Source organism: Elephas maximus, chromosome 2, assembly GCF_024166365.1.
Source record: "Elephas maximus indicus isolate mEleMax1 chromosome 2, mEleMax1 primary haplotype, whole genome shotgun sequence".
Classification (NCBI taxonomy): domain Eukaryota; kingdom Metazoa; phylum Chordata; class Mammalia; order Proboscidea; family Elephantidae; genus Elephas; species Elephas maximus.
The window spans coordinates 153,659,427-153,685,592 of NC_064820.1; the positions used below are offsets into that span (position 1 = coordinate 153,659,427).

The 26,166-nt window shown below is 39.3% G+C and overlaps 1 protein-coding gene across 5 annotated transcripts in view; it reads left to right on the forward strand.

Annotated features, from left to right (window-relative positions):
- The first annotated feature begins 337 nt into the window (after nucleotides 1–337).
- Nucleotides 338–26,166, forward strand: part of ANKHD1 (ankyrin repeat and KH domain containing 1) — a 155,568-nt gene continuing 129,739 nt past the window's right edge. For all 5 annotated transcript variants that reach the window (XM_049873810.1, XM_049873813.1, XM_049873811.1 and 2 more), the window contains exon 1: nucleotides 338–770. In XM_049873810.1, the coding sequence (XP_049729767.1) occupies nucleotides 480–770 (291 nt within the window). In that variant the 5' untranslated portion in view covers nucleotides 338–479. The remainder of the gene's footprint in view (nucleotides 771–26,166) is intronic.

A 26,166-nucleotide genomic window follows, 5' to 3' on the forward strand; every position in this document is an offset into this window, starting at 1 on the left:
AAAGTGACCGACACTTTATGGCGCCAATGAAGTCTTCCATTGTTAGGGGTCACTATGACTGACCACAAGGCCAACTAATCCACTTTAAGGTCGTGACGCGATAGTCACAGAGGTTGACCAATAGACAGAGAAAAAGACCGGAAGTCGGCTCGTGGGGAGTAGAAGGCGGGTGTTCGCAACCGCCTTGGCCTGCACGGGTCAACTCAGCTTGGGGGCTGTGAGCCAGCGAGCGGCGCGTGACGAAGAGTCTGAGCGACGGGTCACCTTGACCAATGATCTGCAGCCGCCGAGGAGCTGCAGCCAGTGGCGAGTGGGAGGGCGGGAGGCAGCAGGTTAGGCAGTGAGAAGTTAGTGGCGCTGCTGGGACGGGGGGGGGGGAAGGAGAAGCTTCTTCCTTCTGCTGCTCCTCTCGTTCCCGGGATCAGCGGCAGCAGTGGCCGCAAGTGACTTGGCGGCGTCTCCAGCTCCGCGTGCGAACCATGCTGACCGACGGCGGAGGCGGCGGCGCCTCCTTTGAGGAGGACCTGGACTCGGTGACTTCGCGATCCGCCCCAGCCGGGGCCTCGGAGCCGCCTCCGCCGGGAGGGGTCGGGCTGGGGCTCCGCACCGTGAGACTCTTTGGGGAGGCCGGACCCGCACCGGGCGTCGGTGGCGGCAGCAGCGGTGCGGGCGGAGGGGACGCGGCGCTGGATTTCAAGTTGGCGGCTGCAGTACTGAGGGCCGGGGGTGGAGGTGGTGCCTCTGGCAGCGACGAGGACGAGGTGTCCGAGGTACGGCTCTTGGACCCCTGTCTCCCACACAGCATGAGGCAGAAATTCTCTTTGGGCCGGCACCTGGCCCGGGCCACCCTCCCGCTTCCCGGGTGGAGTCGTTCCTTGACAGCGGGCGGCTCCGTGGCGGTGGTGGCAGCGGTGCGGGCCTAGTGCACCTTCCTCTCAGTCTGCATCCCGGGGCTCGAGCAGGACGGGTTCCCGTCACGATCCGTAGACCCACAATAGAGAGCCCCTTGATCTCTGAGCTTCGCGCGGGAACAAGGACTCCTCTGGCTACCTCCCGCCCACCCCGCTTGGGAGATGGGGGGGCGGGGTCTTGCCAGTGTCCCTGCCCTTGGTACTGAGAGAGGGAGAGAGTGAGAGAAGCGAGAGAGCGCGCGCGCGCGAGACCGCGAGAGAGGGAGCGAGCTAGCTCAAAGAGCGTTTCCACTACGCGCCCCTCCCCAAAGTTGAGGGGTTGAACATTTATTTGCCTTATTCCTTATATGTTCTTCACATGTCTTTCCTGTTTATTTAAGGAGGATTCTTAGTTTGAGACAGGTGAGTATTAAGGTAGCACTTACCCTGGAAAATCACGTGACTCTTGCTCCCGGGACCTTTTGTGAAGTTAGACAGGAAAAGAAAGTTCCAGTGCATCTCTGAGCTTCCAAATAGTCGGATACTATTCGGAAGCTCAGACTCTTGAGGTTTTTTAGGCTTGGAGAAGGTGAGGACCCTTTGGGCACCTTTTCTTGTGCAGTGTGGGAAATTAGTTATAAGGTCCTTTATTTCTTTTCACTCTTAAGTGTACACTGGGCCTTTTTAGGTCTGAACAATCCGTGACGGTAGGCATCATCTTTTGGGCGCTAGGGAAAAAGGAGATAGTTTATATATGTACTTTTTTTTTTTTTCCTCTTGGCTGTACTGTCCTGTGATGGCTATTGTTCTAAGTGTTGAGAGTGTTTGTCCTGTTTTGGTTCTGAGGTGCCTGGTTCATCCGTAGTGACCAATTATTTCAACCTCTGGTCTTGGTGTTAAAGTACAGGAAATTCTGTTTGTGTACTCTTTTATCCTGGCTCTTGTATTTGAGAGGAATAAGGAGAATTTCTATATGTAGGTTGCAGAACACAGTTAGTGCACTGTCTTATCATTCTAGGTCTGAACAGGGGTTCTTTTAGATATAACACCTGTACCCATTCTGACCCCAACATTTAGCTTCGGAGAAACAGGTGTGAGTTATAGTCCCTTTAAAGTCTCTGTCTTTGAATTTCATTATAAGGGAAATAACTTCTAAGCCAAGTTGGGCCAAGGATTTTATTTGAATAGGGAGTTATAGGGAGAGTCTCTGGAGCACCCACACTCGAACTTGTGGAAAACTTCTTTTATCCTTACAGTGAAAATTGATGAACAGTGAACGCAGAACACATGTACTTTTTTTGCTAGGAAATGTGGAGAAGTGGGAGGATATCTTTAGACTCTAAAGACTACAGTCTTTTTCTTTGAAACTTGTAAAGGAGAATCTGAAAAGACTTGCTTTGTTCTAAACATGATAGAGTGTCCTTGATATGCTGGACCATTTTTACATAATTGTCATGGGTAAGATGAAAGATCATGCATTTACATACTTACTTGCTTACATAAGTAGTATTCTTAAATTTCTACAGAGGTAGAGTGCTAGTGAGCCTCCAGAGCCATAAATCTCTAGCTCTTTGGACTTGTGTTATGTCTGGGAATTGAGCTTTTGAACTAATCATTTCTTTGGGGCTTATTCATAGCAATACACACATATACACACATATATGTGTTATATATGTGTGTCTGTATGTCGTGATATCTATATATCTATATCTTAAAACTATTTCATTTCAGGCTTCCATACCATGTGGTTAAAGCTATGGGCAGAATCCACACCTTGTGTATGTGTTTTGAAGTTTATTGTAGAAGTTATATATTTGTGGTTTTTTATACTCATTTGGAGCCCTGGTGGCAGAGCGGTTAACTGCTCAGCTGCTAACCAAAATGTTGGCAGTATGAATCCAGCAGCCACTCCTCGGAAACCCTATGAGGGCAGCTCTACTCTGTTCTGTAGGGTTGCTGTGAGTCAGAATTGACTTGATGGCAACGAGTTTTTGGTTTATACCCATTTGGAAGAAGCCCTGGTGGAGCAGTGGTTAAAGTGCTCAGCTGCTAACCGAAAGGTTGATGGTTGAAACCCAAAAGGTTTGCCATCAGCTACTCCATAGGGGAAAGATGTGACAGTCTGCTTCTGTAAAGATTTACAGCCTTGGAAATCCTATAGGGCAGTTCTACTCTGTCCTACAGGGTCGCTCTGAGATGGAATCCACTGGAAGGCAATGGGAATGGGATACCCATTTGGAAAGGGCCCTGGTGACACAGTGGTTAAAGCACTCAGCTGCTAATCAGAAGGTGGGTGGTGTGAACCCATGAGCCTCTCCTCCGGAGAAAGATATGGCAGTCTGCTTCTGTGAAGATTTATAGCCTTGGAAACTCTGTGGGGCAGTTCAACTCTGTTGTGTATGGTCCCTATGAGTCGGAATTGATTTGATGGTAGTGGGTTTCAGTAGGGTCGCTATAAGTCGGAATTGACCTGACGGCAGCGGGTTTGGGTTTGGTTTTTTTGGTTTATACCCATTTGGTAGTAGTTGATGGTAGACGAATCCCTTATTCTCTTGTTATATGTTTCCTGTGCCTAAAAAGGATTTAAGTGTTAAGTATATATAGGCTTTATTTTTGGATTAGAGGTTTCTAGGATGCCCACAGACTGTAGTCTGGCCTAAACTGATGCTCAGTGTATATACAGATTCTTTCTTGACCTGTGGAAAAGGAAATTTTGTTTTTGTGTTCTTTTTCTCCCATATCACATAGAGAAGAAACTTTCAGGGTATCTAGTCTCTGCTGTATAGTATGTGTGTTAAGGTATGGTTTAGGCCTTTGTGAGTGAAATACCCTGTTTTGCTCAAGCAAATTCCTTGCGCTTTCTGTTTTTTTTCTGACAAAATGAGCTGTCTTCACCCATATCATTGCCTTTGAAGTTCCAGTGTGAAGAGAGCTATTCCTAAAAAAAAAAAACCCAACTGGCATTTAATGCATAATACTAAAATATTCACTTTCATTTTTTAAAACAAATACATATATTTTTGAGCCAAGCCCCTAGACATTAGAGAGATAATGAGTGGGTGTGCAGTTTGGGAAGTTAGTGTGAAGTTTATTTTGTTCCCCAAATGGGGCAGGACTAGGTGAGAAGTGAGTAAGAAATGTGGAGGCCTAGAATATTTTGCTGTAGAATTAAAGTTTTATACTTTTTGTGCACAGAGACATAGATTCTCTAAGGACCTCGTTTCTGTTCATTATCAGAGCTGAGAAAAAATAAGCTGCTTTCCCCTGCTGGCCAAGTCAAAAGACCTTTTAATTTGAGGATGGGACTTGGATCTTTTTTTAAAATATTTTTATATTAGACTTGTGCCACCTTAGAGAAACTTGGGATAAATATCTGTTTTGTGTTTCTTCAGACACACTAGGCAAGTTTCTTAGCGCTCTAAGACTTTGAATAGAAGAGTCAGAATTTGCATTGGATACTGTTGAAATGTACCCATTGTTCAGAAGAGAGGTCAGGTTGAAAATTCTATGAAAACCAATTTTTAAAAGTTAATTTTTAGAATTGTAGTTTTTTTTTTAAAGCAAGTCAAAAGAGTCATAGAACTCCAAAAGAATGTAGTTTGCTGAGGTTTATGATTTTTCATTTTTCTATCATAAGAATGTACTCATACTATATGTATGTGTGACGTTTTCCTATTTTTAAAATTATTGTAAAAATAACATAATCTCATGGAAAAAATTTGATAATATAGATAGTAGCTATAAGGGGAAAAGTAAAAGTTATCTTTCCCACCATCTGCTGATCTTTCAAATCTTATTATTCAGCAGTAGCCACTATTAAAATTTTTGTATCTTTATATATGTACACACACACACACACTTTAAAGACACCAAATTAGGAAGCAGAGTTTTATATCCTACTGAGGTTTTTTTGTTCTTATGTTGAGGCAGGTGCTGTATTTTACCATTACGTAAAAGAACACAGAAATTGTATGCAGCTCTGAAATGAGCAAAACATAGTTTTTTTTTTTTTTTTAATGAAAATTACTTTTATAGTTTAAAAGCACATGCCATACAAAAATCCCATTCTGATTTTCTCCACCAGGAGAGGAGATGGGCCCTTTCCTTTAGGGTTCCTTATGATCTATAATCTAGAACAGGGTTTCTCAACAGCAACACTATTGACATTTTGGGCCAGATAATTTTTTGTTGTAAGGAGCTCTTCTGTGCATTAGCAGTATCCCTGACCTCTACCCACTAGATGCCAGTAGCACCCACTCAGTTGTGACAAGCAAAAACGTCTCCAGGCATTGCCAAATCTCCTCTGGGGGCAGTATCACCCTTGGTTGAGAACCAGTGGTCTAGAAGCCACTCTTGTCATCAGGGATGGCAATTTTGTCATGAATACCCTGTATTCAAACTTCAGGTAAACAAGGTGAGTCATTGCTTTTAATAGCATTTCAGGGCTTACACTCAACCTGAACCAGGGAGAAATAGAGGGTGCTGAAAGTTTAATGTACAGCTAACTTGTACTTCTATACATTTTCTCTGGTAAATTCATCATTTTTTGGAGCTTTCACTTAAAATATTTTATTACATTTGAAAAGTTCCATTATTGTCCATGAAAATGAATTTTTAAAAAACTTCTGTGGGGATTTTCAATTTGTTCAAGGTAGAAGGGCTTTATCACCAGTAGGGATAAAAAAGAAAGTATGGCTTTGTATTCTAGTGGGCAAATTTTAGCAACATTGGAAATGTTTTTTGAAGAAAAAAGGCTACATGTTGTTACTGTAACAATTTGTTACATACCAAGTGAACATATAAAATGATGTTGTGATGAGCATGACTATATGCATGGTGGGTCGATGCAGAGTTGATTAGGTATGGGTGGAAGAAAACCTTACTGTGAAACTGGAAGTGTGAGAGTTTTTTTGGTTATTATTTAGTATATGTTCAATAGGTGATAATATTCATATAATTCATAAGTCAAAGTAATACTTTGAAAAGTCAAAGTGATACAAAGACATACTTTGAAAAAAAGAGATACTTTGATCCCACCTTTGCTCCCATCTATCCTGTCCTCCATGCTTTTAATGTCTTATATATCCTTTCAAAAAATTTTAATGAAATTACAAATATATGTATATTTTTCCCATTCTTACACAAAAGGTAACATACTACTCACATGTTTCTAAAAGTGGTAATTTTGAGAGAGATTTAGGCTCTTTTTTTTTTTTTTAATCAAGAGTAAAATATTTTAGAATGAAGCAAAGAGATGAGCTTCAGCACATTTCTGTCTGAGCTTATCTGGTAGTAGGGTGATGATGGACTAGATAACCTTTGAAAATCAATTCTGTCGTTCTGATTCCATGATAAAAAAAAAATACATGTATTGGTTTAAAGAAAAGAAAAGCAGTTTTAAAAAAAGTATTAGTCTTGCATTGATAAGTAAAAAAGAAACGATGAGTATACCAATATTTTTTTTTTTTGCCAAATTTACCTTCCTTTAAAACCAAATTTTTAAAAACCAAATGGTAAGAAATAAAATCATATATATATATATATTACCTACAATGAGTGAACTATTTCAATATATCTCTTTTTGGACTTTATTGATCACATTTTCCCCTTCTGTTACTTGCCTGTAGAGTCATAGAATCTTGGTGATAATTGTATCTCATCTCATTTTTAGGTAACTGCTACCATTTATTGAATGCTTATTATATGCCAGTACCGTACTAGATACTTTCGTTATTTTATTTAATCGTTTCAACATCCCTTTGAGGTAGGTATTATCTACATTTTTATAGATGAATAAATGTAGGCTCAGAGAAATGAAGTAATGAGTCCAAGGAGACAACACAGCTGGTAAGTGGTAAAGCTAGAATTTGAATCCAGTACTGAATCCAGAGCCCATGCTGCTATTTTGCTTCTTCATATTAAGAAACAGGCAAAGTTTTTGGTTACCAGATGCAGTTTTTCTAATAAATGCTTACTTAGTCCCTATTGAAATCTTCATAAATCAAAGTGAAATGAGAAAAGTAAGGACAATATAATGAATTTTTCATAAAGCTATTTTCTTTACTTTTTGTATTTTTGATATAGTGTCATGTCTTTTACAAAATGAATTTTAAAAAATATTCATATTTGACAAAATATCAGATTGGAAACTTCACGGCAGGACCGTGTTGATGAAGCCTAAAAAGTCTGAAAATCAATGAGCTAAGTGCGTTTCCCAGGATCACACAACTAATTTGTAGCAGTTAGGACTAGAAAATCGGTCATCTGACTCCCATTCTAGTTATTGTACATACCAGATTGTCCTTGTTGACTATCTCTCTTCTGATGGGTTATACCAATGAATTTAATTAGCTGCTTAAGAAATACCTATTTTGTTGGAAAAGTTTTGTACTATTTAATAAAATTGGTGACAGCCATGTAGATCAGCATATTAAGAAGGCAGTCAAGGGTGTACCATTGACTATGGCAGGAGTACTAATCCATAGGGAATTTTATAATTGAGTTTATTTGAAAAATTCAGTCCTTGTCCTTATTCATTTTAAAAGAGTTAAAAAATAATTTCACTTCCTTTGCCAATATAGGAAACATTAGTTTTGTAATATTGTTACATTCTAATTATTTTGTAAAAATTAGTATCTGTGTGTTATTCTATTGGTAGTTACTGACAGTGCCTGGTTCCTATGAATGGAGAACAGTTGCCTTAGGATGATTGATTGGTTTACCTTTATTCTAGGCTAAACTTACCAAAACCAGGAAGAAAGTAAAGTTGCATATAGGACTCTTCCTTATTTGCTAGAATGAAATGTAGCAACTGTTTGTCAAAAGCACGTTTTGCTTGGTCCTCCCCACCCTCCCCACTACACATACTTCTGTTCACAAAGTTTTTCTCTTACTGAATGGATACTATTTTCAGTAGTAGAAAGGGTGTTTTGAAAAAAGTAGATATCCCTCTACATCCTAGTGATTTGATTCATCTGCATTACTTTGCAGTCTTAAAAAGAGAAAGACAAGTACACGCTCAGAATCAGAATTAAACAGGAGAACGAACAGGTTATTGATTTGCCAAGGTAAATTTGATGTGTTTAACAATTCGTAATGAGGACAGTTAGGTTCAGAACAAGTTTTAGTGCAAATCTTATGGTTATTAGCAAATCAAAGGACTTGAGCTTGACAAAATATTAAAAAGCATTTGTAACAGGGATACTGCCTGAGTGCTCACTGATAACTCTCCTGAAGCCGTTGAACCCAGTTTATGTGAAATGCTGTTGAGTAGATGTTTCTGGAATATAATCTGTATACTTGTCCTCATGTTGACTAGTTTGTGGTTGATTAGAATGCTTCATATATTGATTAAATGCTAAGAATACTGTTTATCATTTATGTAATTAGAGATGAGTTCTTTTTTTTGGAAAAGTTATTTTGATAAGGTATTAATCCTAGATAAATGAACTTATAGTATTTTCTTTAATGATGCAGAATTGAGAAAGTTTTCACATCAGCATTTTATGGAATCTGAGTCAGAAGGTAAACAATGGTATACTGTGAAAAGAATTTAAGCTCTTACCAGCTTCTAATTGCTGTATTTTCTTCTAAATATTTTGTTATTCTCCTGCTAAATATCTACATCTTTATTACTGCCTTTTTTAGATTACGGAATTGCTAAATTCAGTAACCTGTGAAAACAGCCATTCTTATCAAAGAGCAGATCCCAAAAACGGCAATAGTCCAAATTATATTGGATGCATTCTTTTTGTCGTTTTTTATTTTTATTATATTTTGATATAATTTCAAACTTACTGGAAAGTTGCGAGAATTGTACAAGGAACTCCCATATATCCTTTATCCAGATTCACCAGTTGTCTTCATTTTTTCCCATTTTCTTTCTCTCTCCATAAATACACACATACATAAAGTGTGTATGTACACAGGCACACACATACAAATAATTTATTTTCTGAACCATTTGAAAATAGGTTGCAGACGTCATGCTTCTTTATTCCTAAATACTCCAGTGTGCATTCCCTAAGAACAAAGATAATTATCTTACATAACCACAGTTCAATTATCAAAATCAAGAAATTTAACAAATTTCCAAAGTATTTTTCAAATTCAAGTTTCTAGTTTTTTCCTAATTGAAATATAATTCACATACCATAAAATTCACCCTTCAAATTATGTAATTCTGTGGTTTTTAATATATTCATGAGGTTGCGTGACTATTATCACTATCTTTTATTCTAAAACGTTTTCATTGCCTCAAAAAGAAACCCTGTATCCATTGGCTGTCCTTTCCTATTCTCCCCTTTCTGCAGCCCCAGGCAATCACCAATCTACTTTTTGTCTCTATGGATTTGCCTATTCGGGACATTTCATATACATGGAATTATATAATATGTGATCTTTTGTGTTTGGCTTCTTTCTACATGTATCATGTATCAGTACTTCATTGGAGTAATATTCCATTGTGTGGATATAGCACATTTTGTTTTCCTTTCACCAGTTGATGACATTTGGGTTATTTCCCCTTTTTGGCTGTTATGAACATTCCTGTACAAGTTTTTGCATGAACATATCTTTTCAGTTCTCTTGGGTATATACCTAGGAGCGGAATTGCTAGGTTATGTGGTTACTCTATATTTAACTTTCTGAGGAACTGCCAAATTGTTTTCCACAGTGGCTGAACCAGTTTACAGTCCCACTAGCAGTATATGAGGGTTCTGATTTCTCCACATCCTTGTCAATACTTGTTATTATTTTTTTGTTTTGTTTTTAAGTTAGCTGTCCTAGTGGGTATGTGGTAGTACACAGTGGTTTTGATTTGTATTTCTGTAATGATTAATAATGCTGAGCATCTCTTCATGTGCTTATTGGCCATTTATGTATTTTTGAAGAAATATCTATTCAAATCTTTCACACTTTTTTAAGAAAAAAATTATTGTAATATATGGTGACCTGGGTGGTGTAAATGGTTAAGTACTTGACTACTAGCCAAAAGGTTGATGATTCAGACCCACTAAGAAGCACCTGAGAAGACAGGCCTGGTGATCTGCTTCCAAAAGGTGACAGCCTTGAAAATCTTGTGAAGCAGTTCTACTCTGCATATACAGTTGCCATGAGTCAGAATCGACTCAACAGCAACCAACAACAACAATAATGATATATAACATTAAATTTTCCATTTTAACCATTTTTAAGTGTATAATTCAGTGGCATTAGTTACATTCAAATATTGAGTAAACTTCACCACTATTTCCAAAACTTTTTCAACACCCCAACAGAAAGTCTGTACCTCATTAAGTAATAACTCTTCATTCTGCTCTCCGTCCAACCCATGGTAACCTCTTGCCCATTTTAAAATTGGTTTTTTTTTAATTGTTGGAGTTGTATGTGCCTGGTTTTTAAAAAAATTTTTTCTTTATTATATTCTGGATACGAGTTACTTTTTAGATACATCATTTGCAGATATTTTCTCACATTCTGTGGGTTGTCTTTTTACTTCCTTGGTGGTGTCATTTGAAGTTTTTAAATTTTGATGAAGTCCAAGTTATATATGTATCTGTTTTTTTCCTTTTATTGCTTGTGCTTTTGGTATTCAAGAAACCATTGTCTAACCCAGGGTTATGGGATTTATGCCTATGTTTTCTTCTAAGAGTTTTATGGTTTTAGCTCTCACATGTAGGTCTTTGATCATTTTGAGTAAATTTTTGCAGCGTGTGATATAGGGGTCCAACTTGATTCTTTTGCATGTGGATATCCAGTTGTTCCAACACTGTTTATTGAAAAGACTATTCTTTTCCCCGTTGAATTGTCTTGGCACCTTGTCAAAAATCAGTTGACTGTAAATGTGGGGGTTTATTTATGGACTGTCAGTTCTGTTCCATTGATCTATATGTCTGTCCTTATGCCATTTCCACACTCGACTACTGTAGCTTTGTAGTAAATGTGAGTCCTCCAACTTTGTTGTTCTTTTTAAAGATTATTTTTGTGTCAGCTACATACTGAAAGGCTGGTGGTTCTAATCCACCCAGTAGCACAGAAGAAAGGCCTGCTGTTCTGCTTTGGAAAGATTGCTGTTGCTGAAAACCCTAGGGGGTGCAGTTCCACTCTGGCACGCATGGGGTTGCCATGAGTCAGAATCTACTCGACGGCAACGGGTTTGGTTTTTTTGTGTTTAGCTATTCTGGGTTATTGGGTATGTTCTTGTTCTCCTGCTCTTAAACCTTCTGGAGAGATGTTGTTGTTAGTTGTGTCCAGTCAGTTCCAACTCATGGTCACCCCATGTGTGCAGAGCACAACTGCTCCATAGAGTTTTCAAGCTGTGACCTTTGGGAAGCGGATTGCCAGGTCTGTCTTCTGAGATGCTTCTGGGTGGATTTAAACCACCAGCCTTTCAGCTAGTAGTCAAGCACTCAGCTGTGCCACTCACGGATTCCTTGGAGAGGTGTAATACCATTACCCATTGTCTTTGAGTTGATTCTGACTCATAGAGATCCTATAGGACAGAGTTGCACTGCCCTGTAGGGTTTCCAAGGCTGTAAATCTTTACAGAAGCAGGCTGCCACATTCGTTAGCATTTGAGCTCTTAACCACCTTTTCGTTAGCAGTTGAGCTCTTAACCACTGCACCACCAAGGCTCCTTTTGGAGAGGTATAATAGGAGATACTTAGTATACTGTAGAATTTGTGGTCATTCACAAAAGATTGTCCTTTGCCCATTTATATCCTTCAAAATGTCTACCCCTCTGTTTATGTTGAAGATGAATGGAGGAAACTCATGTGATTTAAACCTGTGCTTTTGCCAGGCTGTCAGAAGAGCAAGTTGTGGTAGTATCAGTGTTTTGTTTTTGTTTTTTTCATACATTCCCTCCCCTGCAAAGCCTGGGCATGTGTTTGAGAGGCAATAGAACTGAAGAAGGAGGAGATGGTTGATTTGGGTAGCTGTAGTCTGAGTGCATCTGATGTCGACTATAGCCTCCAAGGAGAATTTGGACAGAATTTCTTTTTCCAAGATAATAAATGAATAAGTAGAATACAATATAAAATATAGCAATTAGAGTTTTCATATCTGGTATCTTTTAACAACTGCTTAAGAGGTGTGAATTCAATATTTAAGTAACACACAAGTTGCTTGACCCCCAAGGCAATTTTATCATCTGTGTGATTAAATTGCAAAAACAAATCTTGGATATCACCGTTCAAAGGGTCCCAGTTATGTTAGATTACTGTTATTTAGACTCTATGACAGTGAGAGTCTGTACTATGTTTTAGTTGGGACTTGACAGACAGGTTAACAAAGAAAAGTTAGTTTCTTTTAGTTTGAAGAGACAATTTTTTAAATTGTAATTTAAATGAAGGTTTACAGAACAAACTAGCTTCTTATTAAACAGTTAGTATACATATTGCTTTATGACATTGGTTAACAACCCCATGACATGTCAACACTCTCCTTTCTCGACCTTGGGTTCCCTATTACTAACTTTCCTGTCCCCTCCTGTCTTCTAGTCCTTGCTTCTGAGCTGGTGTGCCCCTTTAGTCTCGTTTTATTTCACGGCCTGTCTCATCGTTGGATGAAGGGTGAACCTCAGGAATGACTTCATTACTGAGCTAAAAGGGTGTCCGGGGGCCATACTCTTGGGGTTCTCCAGTAAGAGACCGTTATTTGAGGCTTCACTTAAATAAGCTGCATGGATTTGACGAATACCCTCCTCAACCAAAATTTAGAATAATACAAAAAGTATCTACTTACTCTTTTGTATTATCTGTTTGTCTCTAATCTGTTAACAATTATTCACTCATTCTCTACAGAAGAAATTGAGAATTTAGTTTGGGTTAGGACCTCTACTTTATGAGCACATATCCTGCATAACAGGATTATGTCTTTCAGAGATTAGAGTTCTTGGCAGTCTGTTTAAGAATTCTCTGCTATTTTAGACTGAATTCATTTATTCCACAGTTATTTATTTAGAGGCTACTGTTTGTTAAACTTTGTGCTAGAATTTGGGATTACAGAGATGGAAAAAAACGTGGTTCCTCGCCTGAAAGACTTCAGTCTTTTTAGGAATATTTCAGGAAATGTAAAAACAAGGTGAATTATTTATTCAAATTATATTTACCCTTCAAACTTCTTTTTTTTTTTAATTGTGCATTAAGTGAAAGTTTGCAGCTCAAGTTAGTTTCTCATACAAAAATTTATATACACATTTTTATAGCACCCTAGGTGCTATCCCTGTAATATGTCAGCACACTTCTCCTTTCCACCCTGGATTTCCTGTGTCCATTCAACTAGCTCCTGTTCCTTTCTGCCCCCTCATCTTGCCTCTGGACAGGAACCACCCAGTTAGTCTCATATATATACTTGAACTAAGAAGCACACTCTTCACAATTATCATTTTATGTCTTATAATCCAGTCAAATCCTTATCTGAAGAGTTAGCTTTGGAAATGATTTTAGTTCTGGCTTAACAGAGAGTCTGGGGGCCGTGTCTTCTGGGGTTCCACCAGTCTCAGACCATTAAGTTTGGTCTAGAATTTGAGTTTTGTACCTCACTTTTTCATGCTCCATCTCCATCAGGGACTGTCTGTTGTGTTCCCTGTCAGCGCGGTCTTGGTGGTAGCCAGGCACCATCTAGTTCCTCTGGTCTCAGGTTGATGGCGTCTCTGGTTTATGTGGCCCTTTTTGTTTCTTGGCCTAATGTTTTCTTTGTGTCTTTGGTGTTCTTCATTCTCCTTTGCTCCAGGTGGGTTGGGACCAATTGATGCATCTTAGATGGCTGCTTGCTAGCTTTTAAGACTCCAGATATATTCCAAGGAATGGGATTGCCGGATCGTATGGTAGTTATATTTCTAGCTTTCTAAGGAAGCGCAAAATCAATTTCCAAAGTGTTTGTACCATTTTACATTCCCACCAGCAATATATAAGTGTTCTGGTCTCTCCACAACCTCTCCAACATTTATTATTTTGTGATGCTGTTTTTATTGGGGTGAGATGGTACCTCATTGTAGTTTTTTTTTTTTTTCTTTTATGTGTTTTAGGTGAAAGTTTACAGCTCAAGTCGGTTTCTCATACAAAAATTTATAAACACATTTTTATATGACCCTAGTTGCTCCCCTTACAATGTGACATCACGCTCCTTCTCTCCACCCTGTATTTCATTGTTCATTCAACCAGCTCCTGTCCCTCTCTGCCTTCTCATCTCGCCTCCAGACAGCTGCCCACATAGTTTCGTGTGTCTGCTTGAGCTAAGAAGCACATTTCTCACCAGTATCATTTTATGTCTTATAGTCCAGTCTAATTTTTGATGTGTAGGCTTGTTTCCTTTCTGGCTACCTTCATATTTACCCCTATTTTTCTAAGTTTCAACTAATCTTTTTTTCTTGATACCACCTTGACTTCCTCTCCATATGAAAGATCTATAACTATGTTATTTGGTCCCTCTTTTTTGTTTTAGTGTTGTTGTCTTTTACATATTGATGTCTTTGTTTCCCTATTTTCAGTATTTTAGCTTTGATTTATTTTTGTGACTTCTTTATCTGGGTTGACATCTGGTTGTTCTGTCCTGTGTTCTAGTCTTGGGTTGTTATATTGATGTTATTGATTTTGTGACTGGAGGACTCCCTTTAGTATTTCTTTTAATTTTGGTTTGGTTTTTACAAATTCCCAGGCACTTGTAGGTTATTCCTCTTGATAGAGTCTCACATAATTCTTAGAATTTCTTCATTTTTTAGAAAAATTCTTTTATCTGATTTTTCCTCAAATAATTTGGTGTCAAGTGCTTTGTCTTCAGTCTCCCTAACCCTGCCTCAATTCTGCTCCTGTGACTTTCTATTGAGTTGTCTAACCCTGAAATTTTATTGTTAATCTTTTGGGTTTCTGTTTGCTGTCTCTCTATGGATTCTTGCAGCCTGTTAAATTTGTCATTATGGTCTTGTATAACCTTCTTAAGTTCCTCTGTTGCTTTATCTGTGTGTTCCTAGGCTTGTTCTGTATTTTGCCTGATCTTCCTGATTTCTTGAAGAGTTCTGTATATTAATCTTTTGAATTCTACCTCCAGTATTTCCAAAAAATTCTCTTCCTCTGGAAGGTTTCTTTTGGTTTCTGGATTCTTTGTTTTGGGCATTTGCTGAAGCCATCATGGTCTGCATCCTTATGTGATTTGATATTGACTTGTCCCTGAGCCATCTACAAGTTATTATATTTATTGATTTTATATTTGCTTACCGTGTTCTAGCTTCTTGTTTTGTTTTGATGTGTGCAAATAGGCTGGTCGTGTGAGCTAGTTTGATTATTGGCATCTCCGAAGTTCTCACATCCTGTCACCAGGTGGTTAAAGCTGTTACTAGGTGTATGAGCCCAGGAATCTGTTTCTTACATGGATTCAGCTCAGGTGTCCAGGTAGTCAGTCACCAAGTGTGTGGTGCAGGCTCTCACCTACAGTCCTAGATGGGCATGGGTGATTGGAGTAGGCACAGGTATCTGGCTGCAGTAGGGATCATGCACTGAGCAATGCAGGGGGTGACAGCTACCCCTGAGTGTCTGAGAGGAAAGCTCATCCCTGTTGCCTACAGTGTGTAGGTGGGTGGGTTTTGCAGCTGGACTACAGGCATCCAGTGCTGTAGGTCGTAAACATTGGGAAGCACCCCTTATTCTTGGACCCACGTTGCGGGTGGCTAGGTGGCGTGGGTGGAGCCACCAGTCCTCCGGCCCCTAATGTGGGTATGTTAGGACCCTGCTTAATGAGCAGGGTGGTGTCAAATGTTACTAATCTGCCACTTCCCCTTATAGTTGATATAGTTGAAAATAGGCTTCAGGTATATACCCTGTTGTACTGTGCTAATGAGGTCCTGTGCTGTTGAAATGGACCCATACAGGTCTGTGCAGGAGTGAAAGATATTCAAAGGCTGTGGACCACTTATGCCTGTGCCTGGGCAAAGGCACTGTGCCTTCTCTGAGTTCCTGGCTTAGGGGAGCTGGTAAGTTGTTTTTTCCTGTTTGGTAATTTGTTCCCTCTCCAAAGCCTGGAGAATGGCTCAGGGCATGCGAGAGTTCCTACTTCTGGCTCAGGGATCGTGGCGGTCACTGAAGCTGGGCAGACTAGGTGTAGAGCGGAGAGGGTGCAGGTAAATGGAAGAGAGGTTCTTCCCAAAGGGGGTGTTTCTTTTTATTCCGTGAGATAGGTTAGATGCATGTACTTATCTTTTGCCAATTGAGCACTGCTTCTTGCTGGTTCGGGAGGGTTGAGCGGACTCTGTGCTGCTTAGTCTGTCCCACTGTGGAAAATGCGTCCCAGGTGCCACTGCTTGGCTCACCACGCATACCAGCTGATACCGCCTGCAGTGTTGGTTCCTGCCAGGTCAAGTCTGGCAGCTCCTCGCTGCTTCTGACCATCTCAATCTGATTCCTCAACTTTGCCTTTGATGTTCAGGGCTCCTAAATTGTCATATGTAATCAATTCACTTGTTTTTTCAGGCAAGCATCTGACTACTCTGCCATCTTGGCCCCGCCCTAAACTTCTTTCATAAATTATATATGAATGTTTGTTGTAGGCATTATACATCTTAATTGCTTCACCTCATTTAATTTTTTTATGGTCCTGTGACAGACCAAGATCCTGAAGTCAATATATGGATCATTGCCCTGTATTGGCTGATGACTCTAAAGGTTGATGTTTGAGTGTCTTACTTGAGTTTAATGGGCTATAAGGCCAGGTTTAAAGGGGCAACAATTTAAAATGAAAGAATACATAGCCATCAGCACAAGATTATATTGTATTCATTTTTGAGCAAAACCACAACTGCTCCTTTATTATGTTCTATAAATCCTCCAATATTGTCCTGCTTCCAGGCCTTTTGTATTTGCAGTCCTCTCCTCCAAGGGCATTCTTCTCTTAGATATCCTCCCTTCACTTCTTTTAACTGTTTGCTGAGAAGCCACCTAGGTGGCAACTATATGGATGTTCCATAAACATCTCAGTCTTACCAGTTCAAAAACTGAAGTCATCATTTCCCTTCTACCCCAGTCTTTTTTCATCCCACCTTTGTAAATGGCTAGTTGCTCTAGTCAGAGACCTAGGAAATCACATTTGCTACACCTTCTCACAACACACATCTAAAAAAAAAAAATCTAAGCCGGCACTAAATCCTATAGGTTCGTTCTCTTTTTTTCCTTTTAATGTTTTTCATTATGCTTTAAGTGAAAGTTTACAAATCAAGTCAGTCTCTCATAAAAATACTTACATAACGCACTGCCATCGAGTACACCTTACTATATACTCCTAGCTGCCCTCCCCCTAATGAGATAGCACACTCCTCCTTTCCATGCTGTATTCCTCGTGTCCATTCACCCAGCTCCTGTCCCACTCTGCCTTTTCATCTTGCCTCCAGACAGGAGCTGCCTACATAGTTTCACGTGTCTACCTGAGCCAAGAAACTCACTCCTCACCAGTATCATTTTCTGTCTTATAGTCCAGTCCATTCCCTGTCTGAAGAGTTGGCATTGGGGATGGTTCCAGTCTTGGGCTAACAGAAGGTCTGGGGACCATGACCTCTGGGGTCCCTCCAGCCTCAGTCAGACCATTAAGTCTGATCTTTTTCTGAGAATTTCAGGTCTGCATCCCACTGTTCTCCTGCTCCATTAGGGATTCTCTGTTGTATTCCCTGTCAGGGCAGTCATCGGTTGTAGCTGGGCACCATCTAGTTCTTCTGGTCTGAGGCTGATGTAGTCTCTGGTTTATGTGGCCCTTTCTTTCTCGGGTTCGTAATTACCTTGTGTCTTTGGCGTTCTTCATTCTTTCGTTGCTCCAGGTGCTTGAGACCAAATGATGCATCTTAGAAGGCCGCTTGCTAGTGTTTAAGACCACAGATGCCGCTCACCGAAGCGGGATGCAGAATGTTTTCTTAATACATTTTGTTATGCCGACTGACCTGAATGTCCGCTGAAACCATGGTCCCCAGACCCCCACCCCTGCTACTCTGGCCTTTAAAGTGTTCCGTTGTATTCAGGAAACTGCTTTTGGTTTAGTCCAGTTGTGCTGACCTCTCCTGTATTGTGTGTTGTCTTTCCTTCACTTAAAATAGTTCTTGTCTACTATCTAATTAGTGAATACCCCTTTGTCTCCCTCCGCACCGTGTAACCATCAAAGAATATTTTCTTCTGTGTTTAAACTCTTTCTTCAGTTCTTATAATAGTGGTCACATACAATATTTGTCCTTTTGCAGCCAACTAATTTTACTCACAATAATGCCTTCCGTGCTATGAACTGTTTCATGGATTCATCGTTGTTCTTTGTCATTGCATGGTGTTCTGTTGTGTGAATATACCATAATTTACCAATTCATCCATTGATGGGCACCTTGGTTGCTTCCATCTTTTTACTGTTGTAAGCAGTGCTGCAGCAAACATGCGTGTGCATGTATCTGTTCGTGTGAAGGCCCTTATTTCTCTAGGATATATTCTGAGAAGTGGAATCGCTGGATTGTATGGTAGTTCTATTTCTAGCTTTTTAAGGAAGCACCAAATCGATTTCCAGTGTGGTTGTACCATTTTACATTCCCACCAGCAGTGTATAAGTGTTCCAGTCTCTCCACAACCTCTCCAACATTCATTATTTTGTGTTTTATGGATTAACGCCAGCCTTGTTGGAGTGGGATAGTATCTCATTGCAGTTTGATTTGCATTTCTCTAATGGCTAATGATCGCGAGCATTTCCTCATGTATCTGTTAGCTACCTGAATGTCTTCTTTAGTCAAGTGCCTGTTCATATCCTTTGCCCATTTTTTAATTGGGTTATTTGTCTTTTTGTTGTTGAGTTTTTGCAGTATCATGTAGATTTTAGAGATCAGACACTGATTGGGATTGCTGTAGCTAAATTTTTTTTTTCCCAGTCTGTAGGTAATCTTTTTACTCTTTTGGTGAAGTCTTTGGATGAACATAACTGTTTGATTTTTGGGAGCTCCCAATTGTCTAGTCTCTCTTCTGGTGTTTGTGCATTGTTAGTTATGTTTTGTAAACTGTTTTTGCCATGTATTAGGGCTCCCTATGTTTTCTTCCATGATCCTTATCATTTTAGATTTTATATTTAGGTCTTTGATCCATTTTAAGTTAATTTTTGTGCATGGTGTGAGGTATGGGTCTTGTTTCATTTTTTTTGCAGATGAGTATCCAGTTATGCCAACACCATTTGTTAAAGAGACTGTTTTTTTTTCCCATTTAAGAGACTTTGGGCCTTTGTCAAACATCAGCTGCTTATATGTGGATGGATTTATGTCTGGATTCTCAATTGTGTTCCATTGGTCTATGTATCTGTTGTTGTACCAGTACCAGATTGTTTTGACTACTGTGGCGGTATAGTATGTTGTAAAATCAGGTAGTGTGAGGCCTACTGCTTTGTTCTTTTCAGTAATGACTTTACTTTTCCGGAGCCCTCTTTCCCTTCCATATGAAATTGGTAATTTGTTTCTCTATCTCATTAAAAAATGTTGTTGGAATTTGGATTGGAATTGCATTGCAATTATAGATTGGTTTTGGTAGAATAGACATTTTTACAATGTTGAGTCTTCCTATCCATGAGCAAGGTATGTTTTCCACTTATGTAGGCCTTTTTTGATTTCTTGCAGTAGTGTCTTGTTGTTTTCTTTGTATAGGTCTTTAACATCTCTGGTTAGATTTATTCCTAAGTGTTTTATCTCTATAGGGTCGCTATGAGTTGTAATCAGTTCAAAGGTAGTGGGTTTGTTTTGTTGTGTTTTTTTTTTTAATTTTATCTTCTTGGAGGCTATCATAAATGGTATTGATTTGGTGATTTCCTCTTGGATGTTCTCTTCATCGATGTAGAGGAATCCAACTGATTTTCGTATGTTTATCTTGTATCCTGATACTCTGCTGAACTCTTGGTTTCAGTAGTTTTCTTGAGGATATTTTAGGGTTTTCTGTATATAAGATCATGTCATCTGCAGATAGAGATACTTTTACTTCTTCCTTATCGATTTGGATGCCGTTTATTTCTTTATCTAGCCTAATTGTTCTGGCTAGGACCTCCAGCAAAATGTTGAATAAGAGTGGTGATAAAGCCATCCTTTTCTGGTTCCCGTTCTCAAGGGGAATGCTTTCAGACTCTCTCCATTCAGATGATGTTGGCTGTAGGCTTTGTATAAATGCCCTTTATTATGTTGAGGAATTTCCCGTCTATTCCTGTTTTGCTGAGAGTTTTTATCATGAATGAGTGTTGGACTTTGTCAAATGCCTTTTCTGTATCAATTGATAAGATCGTATGGCTTTTGTCTTTTGTTTTATTTATATGATGGATTACCTTGATTGTTTTTCTAATGTTGAACTATCCCTTCATACCAGGTATGAATCCCACTTGGTCAGGGTGAATTATTTTTTTGATATGTTTTTTTATTGGCTAGAATTTTGTTGAGGATTTTTGCATCTATGTTCATGAGGGATATAGGTCTGTAATTTTTGTGTGTATGTGTGTAGTCTTCACCTGGCTTTGATATCAGGGATATGCTGGTGTCATGGAATGAGTTTGGGAGTATTCCATCCTTTTCTATGCTCTCAAATACCTTTAGTAGTAGTGGTGTTAACTTGTCTCTGTAAGTTTGGTAGAATTCTCCAGTGAAGCTGTCAGGGCCAGGACTTTTCTTTTGTTGGGAGCTTTTAAATTATCTTTTCAATCTCTTTTTTTGTTATGGGTCTGTTTAGTTGTTCTACCTCTGTTTGTGTTAATTTAGGTAGGTAGTGTGTTTCTGGAAATTCACCCATTTCTTCCAGGTTTTCATATTTGTTAGAGTACAATTTTTCATAGTAGTCTGATATGATTCCTTTCATTTCAGTTGGGTCTGTTGTGATATTGCCTATCTCATTTCTTATTTGGGTTATTTGCTTCCTCTCCTGTTTTTCTTTTGTCAGTTTGGCCAGCAGTTTATTGATTTTTTAAATTTTTCAAAGAACCAGCTTTTGGTCCTGTTAACTCTTCCAGTTGTTTTTCTGTTCTCGATTTCATTTACTGCTTTAATTTTTATTATTTGTTTTCTTGTGGTGCGGGAGGGTTTTTTTGTTGCTCTTACTATTTGTTCAAATTGTAGGGATAATTCTTTGTTTTTGGTCCTTTTTTTTGGATGCATGCATTTATAGCTGTAAATTGACCTCTGAGCATTGCTTTAGCTGTGACCCAAAGGTTCTTATATGCAGTGTTTTCATTCTCATTGGAGTCTATCAATTTCTTTATTCTTTCCTTAATTTCTTCTATAACCCAGTTGTTTTTGAGCAAGGTGTTGTTCAGTTTCCAAGTGTTTGATTTCTTTTCCCTGCTTTTCCTGTTATTGATTTCTACTTTTATGGCTTTATGGTCAGAGAAGATGCTTTGTAATATTTCGATGCTTTGGATTCTGTTAAGGCTTGCTTTGTTACCTACTATGTAGTCCATTCTAGAGATTGTTCCAATTGCTTTGGAAAAGAAAGTATACTTGGCTGCTCTTGGGTGCGGTGTTCTGTATATGTCTATGAAGTCAAGTTGGTTGATTGTGGCATTTAGATCTTCTGTGTCTTTATTGAGCTTTTTTCTGGATGTCCTGTCCTTCGCCAAAAGTGGTGTGTTGAAGTCTCCTACTATTATAGTAGAGCTGTCTATCTCGCTTTTCAATTCTGTTAGAGTTTATGTATCTTGAAGCCCTGTCTTTGGATGCATAAATATTTAATATGGTTATATCCTCCTGGTATATTGTCCTTTTAATCATTATATAGTGTCCCTCTTTATCCTTTGTGGTGGGTTTTACTTTAAAGTCTTTTTAGTCAGAAATTACTATTGCCACTCCTGCTCTTTTTTGATTTTTGTTTGCTTGATATATTTTTTTCATCCTTTTAAGTTTTAGTTTGTTTGTGTCTTTAAGTCTAAGATGTATCTCTTGTAGGCAGCATATAGACAGATCGTGTTTTTTTAATCCATCTGCCACTCTCTGTCTCTTTATTGGCGCATTTAGTCCATTTACATTCAGTGTAATTATGGATAGGAGTTTAGTGCTGTCATTTTGATGTCTTTTTGTGTGTGTTGTCGACCATTTCTTTTTTCCACTTAAATTTTTGTGCTGAGTAGTTCTTCATTATATACTGCCTTTTCCTCTTTATCATTGTTGTTGATTTTGTTTTTGCTGAGTCTTTGTTTTTTTGATGAGTAGGATTGTTAGTCTCCTATGTGAGTACCTTAATATTTACCCCTATTTTTCTAAGTTTAAACCAACCTTTTATTTCTTTATGTCACCTCGACTTCCTCTTCATATGAAATATCTATAACTACATTTTTTAGTCCCTGTTTATTGATTTGATGTTGTCATCTTTGACATTATGACATCGCTTTTTCCCTGTTTTGAGTGTTTATCTTGATTTCTTTTTGTGATTTCCCTGTCTGAGTTGATATGTGATTGTGCTGTCCTGTGTTCTAGTCTTAGGTTGATATCTGATGTTATTGATTTTCTAACCAGAGAACTCCTTTTAGTATCTCTTGTAGTTTTGGTTTGGTTTTTGTAAATTCTCTAAACTTCTGTTTGTCTGGAAATGTTCTGATTTCGCCTTCATATTTGAGAGGCAGTTTTGCTGGATATATGATTCTTCAATGCTTTATAGATGTCATCCCATTGCCTTCTTGCCTGCGTGGTTTCTGCCGAGTAGTCCGAGCTTATTCTTACTGACTGTCCTTTGTAGGTGACTTTTTTTTTTTTTTTTATCCCTAGTCACTCTCAAAATTCTCTCTTTATATTTGGTTTTGGCAAGTTTGATTATGTCTTCTTGACCCTTTTGGGATCTACCTTATGTGGGGTTCGATGAGCATCTTGTATAGATGTCTTCTCATTTTTCGTGCTATCAGGGAGGTTTTCTGCCAACAAATCTTCAACAATTCTCTTTGTATTTTCTGTTCTCCCTTCCTCTTCTGGTACTCCAATCACGCGTAGGTTATTTCTCTTAATAGAGTCCCACGTGATTCTTAGAGTTTCTTCATTTTTTAAAATTCTTTTATCTGATTTTTCTTTGAATATATTGGTTCTAAGCGTTTTATCTTCAATCTCACTAATTCTGACTTCTAGTTCCTCAATTCTGCTCCTGTAACTTTCTATTGAGTTGTCTAATTCTGAAATTTTATTGTTAATCTTCTGAATTTCTGATTGTGGTGTGTATGGATTCTTGCAGCTTATTAAGTTTTTCATTATGCTCTCGAATAATCTTCTTAATTTCCTCCACTGCTTTATCTGTGTGTTCCTTGGTTTGTTCTGCATCTTGCCTGATCTCCTTCCTGATCTCTTGAAGCGTTCTGCAAATTAATCTTTTGTATTCTGTCTCTGGTAATTCCAGTATACCTCTCCGTCCAGATTCCTTGACTCTTTGTTTTGGAAGCTTGTTGAAGCAATCATGGTCTGCATCTTTATGTGATTTGCTCTTGACTATTGTCTCCAGGCCATCTATAAGTTATTGTATTAATTTATTTTATGTTTGCTTACTGAATCCTAGCTTCTTGCTTTGTTTTGATATGCCCAAATAGGCTGCTTGAGAGAGCTAACTTGCTTATTTGCACCTTTTAAGCTCTAATGTCCTGTCACTAGATGGCTAGAGCTGTTACCAGGTATATGAGTCTAGGAGTCCATTTACTCTTCTGGTATGGATTCACCTCAGGTGTCTAGGTAGTTGGTCACCAAGTGTGTGGTGCAGGCTCTGTCCTACAACCTTAGAAGGGAAGGGGTGATTGGTGTAGGCACAGGTATCTGGTTGCAGCAGGGTGTCATGCTCTAAGCAAGGCAGGGGGCTGACAACCATCCCCTGAGTGTCTGTGGGGAAAATGCATCCCTGTTCCCTAGAGCACATAGGTAGGTGGGTTCTTCAGCTGGATCATGGGTACCCAGAGCTTTTGGTTGTAAGGACTGGGAGGCACCACTTATCTTTGGACTCCTGTCATGGGTGGCTTGGTGGGTGGGTGGATCCACAAGTCCTCAGGCTCCTGATATGGGCAGGTAAAGACCCTGTTTAATAGGCAGAGTGATGTCAGATGTCCACCACCCTGCCCCCCCACCCCCCGCCTCTTCACCACACAGCTGAAACAGTTGAACTCAGATCTTAGGCGCATACACTGTTGCAGTCTGCCAACAAGAGCTTAAACTCCTGAAATGGGCCCACACAGGTCCATGCAAGGGTGAAAGTTTTTGAAAGTCTGTGGATTGTTTGTGCCTGGACAGGAGCCACTTCTGCCCTGAGTTCCTAGCTTAGGGGAGCCAGCAGATTATCTTTTCCCTCAATTGTTAATTTATTTCTTCTCCAGGGCCAGGAAAATGGCTCAGGGCATGCAGCAGGACCTATCTCAGGACCAGGGAAATCAACTGCCAGTGAAGCCAGCTTGGGGGCTAGGGGTGTGATAAATTAGATGCAAGTACTTAGCTTTTGCCAAGAGCGCTGTTGTCTGATTCCAGAGGTGTTAGAGTGTGCAGCTCGCTGTCTCTCTCTGAGGAATTTGCGTTCTGAACACTTCCAGCCCCACCTCAGTCACGCCAGGGTTCCCACCGAGTGAGGTCGGGCAACTCCTCACTGCTTCTGAACCGTCTCTTCCTCCGCTTGCTACTCAGTCCTATTTCCTAACTTTGCCTTTGATGTTCAGGGCTCCTAACTTGTCATACATATAATTGTTTCACTTGTTTTTTTTGGTCTTTGTTGTAAGAGGGATCACTGGAAGCATCTGACTACTCTGCCATCTTGGCCCCGCCTTCTATAGGTTCTTTCTTAACATTTTGTTTATCGATCCTTTCTCTGTATCTTTTTGCCTTAAGTCAAACCTACACCTTTTACCTGCACTATTTCCCTGGCCTGTCTATCTCCTAGCATATACCTTCCCAAGTCTTCATCTAACCTGCTGTCTTAGTTATCTAGATCTGCTCTAACAGAAATACCACAGGGGGGTGGTTATAACAAAGAGAAGTTTTTTCTCCCCCAGTCTTGTAGAAAGAAGTCCAAAATCGGGGCACCAGTTCCAGGGGAAGGCTTTCTGTCTGTGCCGGCTCTGGAGGAAGGTCCTTGTCATCAATATTCCCTTGGTCTGGGAGCTTCTCCACGCAGGAACCTTGGGTCCAAAGGACGTGCTCTGCTCCTGGCAGTGCTTTCTTGGTTATATGAGGTCCCCCGTCTCTGTTCACCTCTCTCCTTTATTATTTCATAAGAGATTGGCTTATGACACTGATCTTGTAGATCTCATCAATATAACTGCCACTAATCCATCTCATTAACATCATAGTGATAGCATTTACAACACATAGGGAAATTATATCAGATGGCAAAATGGTAGAGCATCATACAATCATGACTTAGCCAAATTGTGAGATATTTTTGGGAGACACAATTCAATCCATGACACTGGCTATCAGTGAATTTGAATTCTCTGATGCCAGTTAAATTATGTCAGTCCTTTGCCTAAAATCCTTCCCATTCCTTAGAGAATAAATCCAGATTCTTTGGTGTGGCTTACAAGGTTATTTAGAGCTTAGCTTCTGCTTATCCTTGCTGTGCATTGCTTTATTTACTTTTTCTGTTCTAACCGTTTCGAATTGCTATAGTTCTCTGAACATATTAAGCTATTGTATGCCCTGGTATATTTGTTTCCACTGCTTTGGCTTCTAGAATCATATGCTGAGTCCTCATTGTGTCCCGTTCACTAGGCTAAATGCTTACATATATGTTCTCAAATAAACCTTACAACTACCACATGAGAAAAGTGATGTTATTGCCAATTTGCCGATCAGGAAACCAAAGCTCAGAGACATTTTGTAACATACACAAAGTCATACATCTAGTAATGATAGAGTCAGGATTTGAACTGAGGTCTCTTGGATGCTAAAGTTCATGTTTATAACCATTGTTCTACACTGCTGCTGTCACCGTCATCCGTCTTCCCCAGGCTGTTGGATACTTTATTGTTCTGGAGTGATCTTAGATTTTCGTCATTACTTCCCTGATTGAATTGACCATTCCCTCTTCTGTGTTCTCATTGCCTGTATATAGCTGTCTATTATAGCATCTGTAATACTTTCTTGCGTTTATTTTCTTGTCTGCCTGCTCTCAATGAGCAGGGACCATGTCTTACTTATTTTTGCATTCCTAGTATATAGCAGAATGCCTGTATAGTAAGCACTTAATAAATGTTTGTTGAATGAATTTATGTGTAGTGCTTAACATGTTAAGGTTACCTGTTAGCCTAAAACAATTGTAACAAATTCTGTATTTTGGAGAGTGGAAAGCAACAATATAAGAAG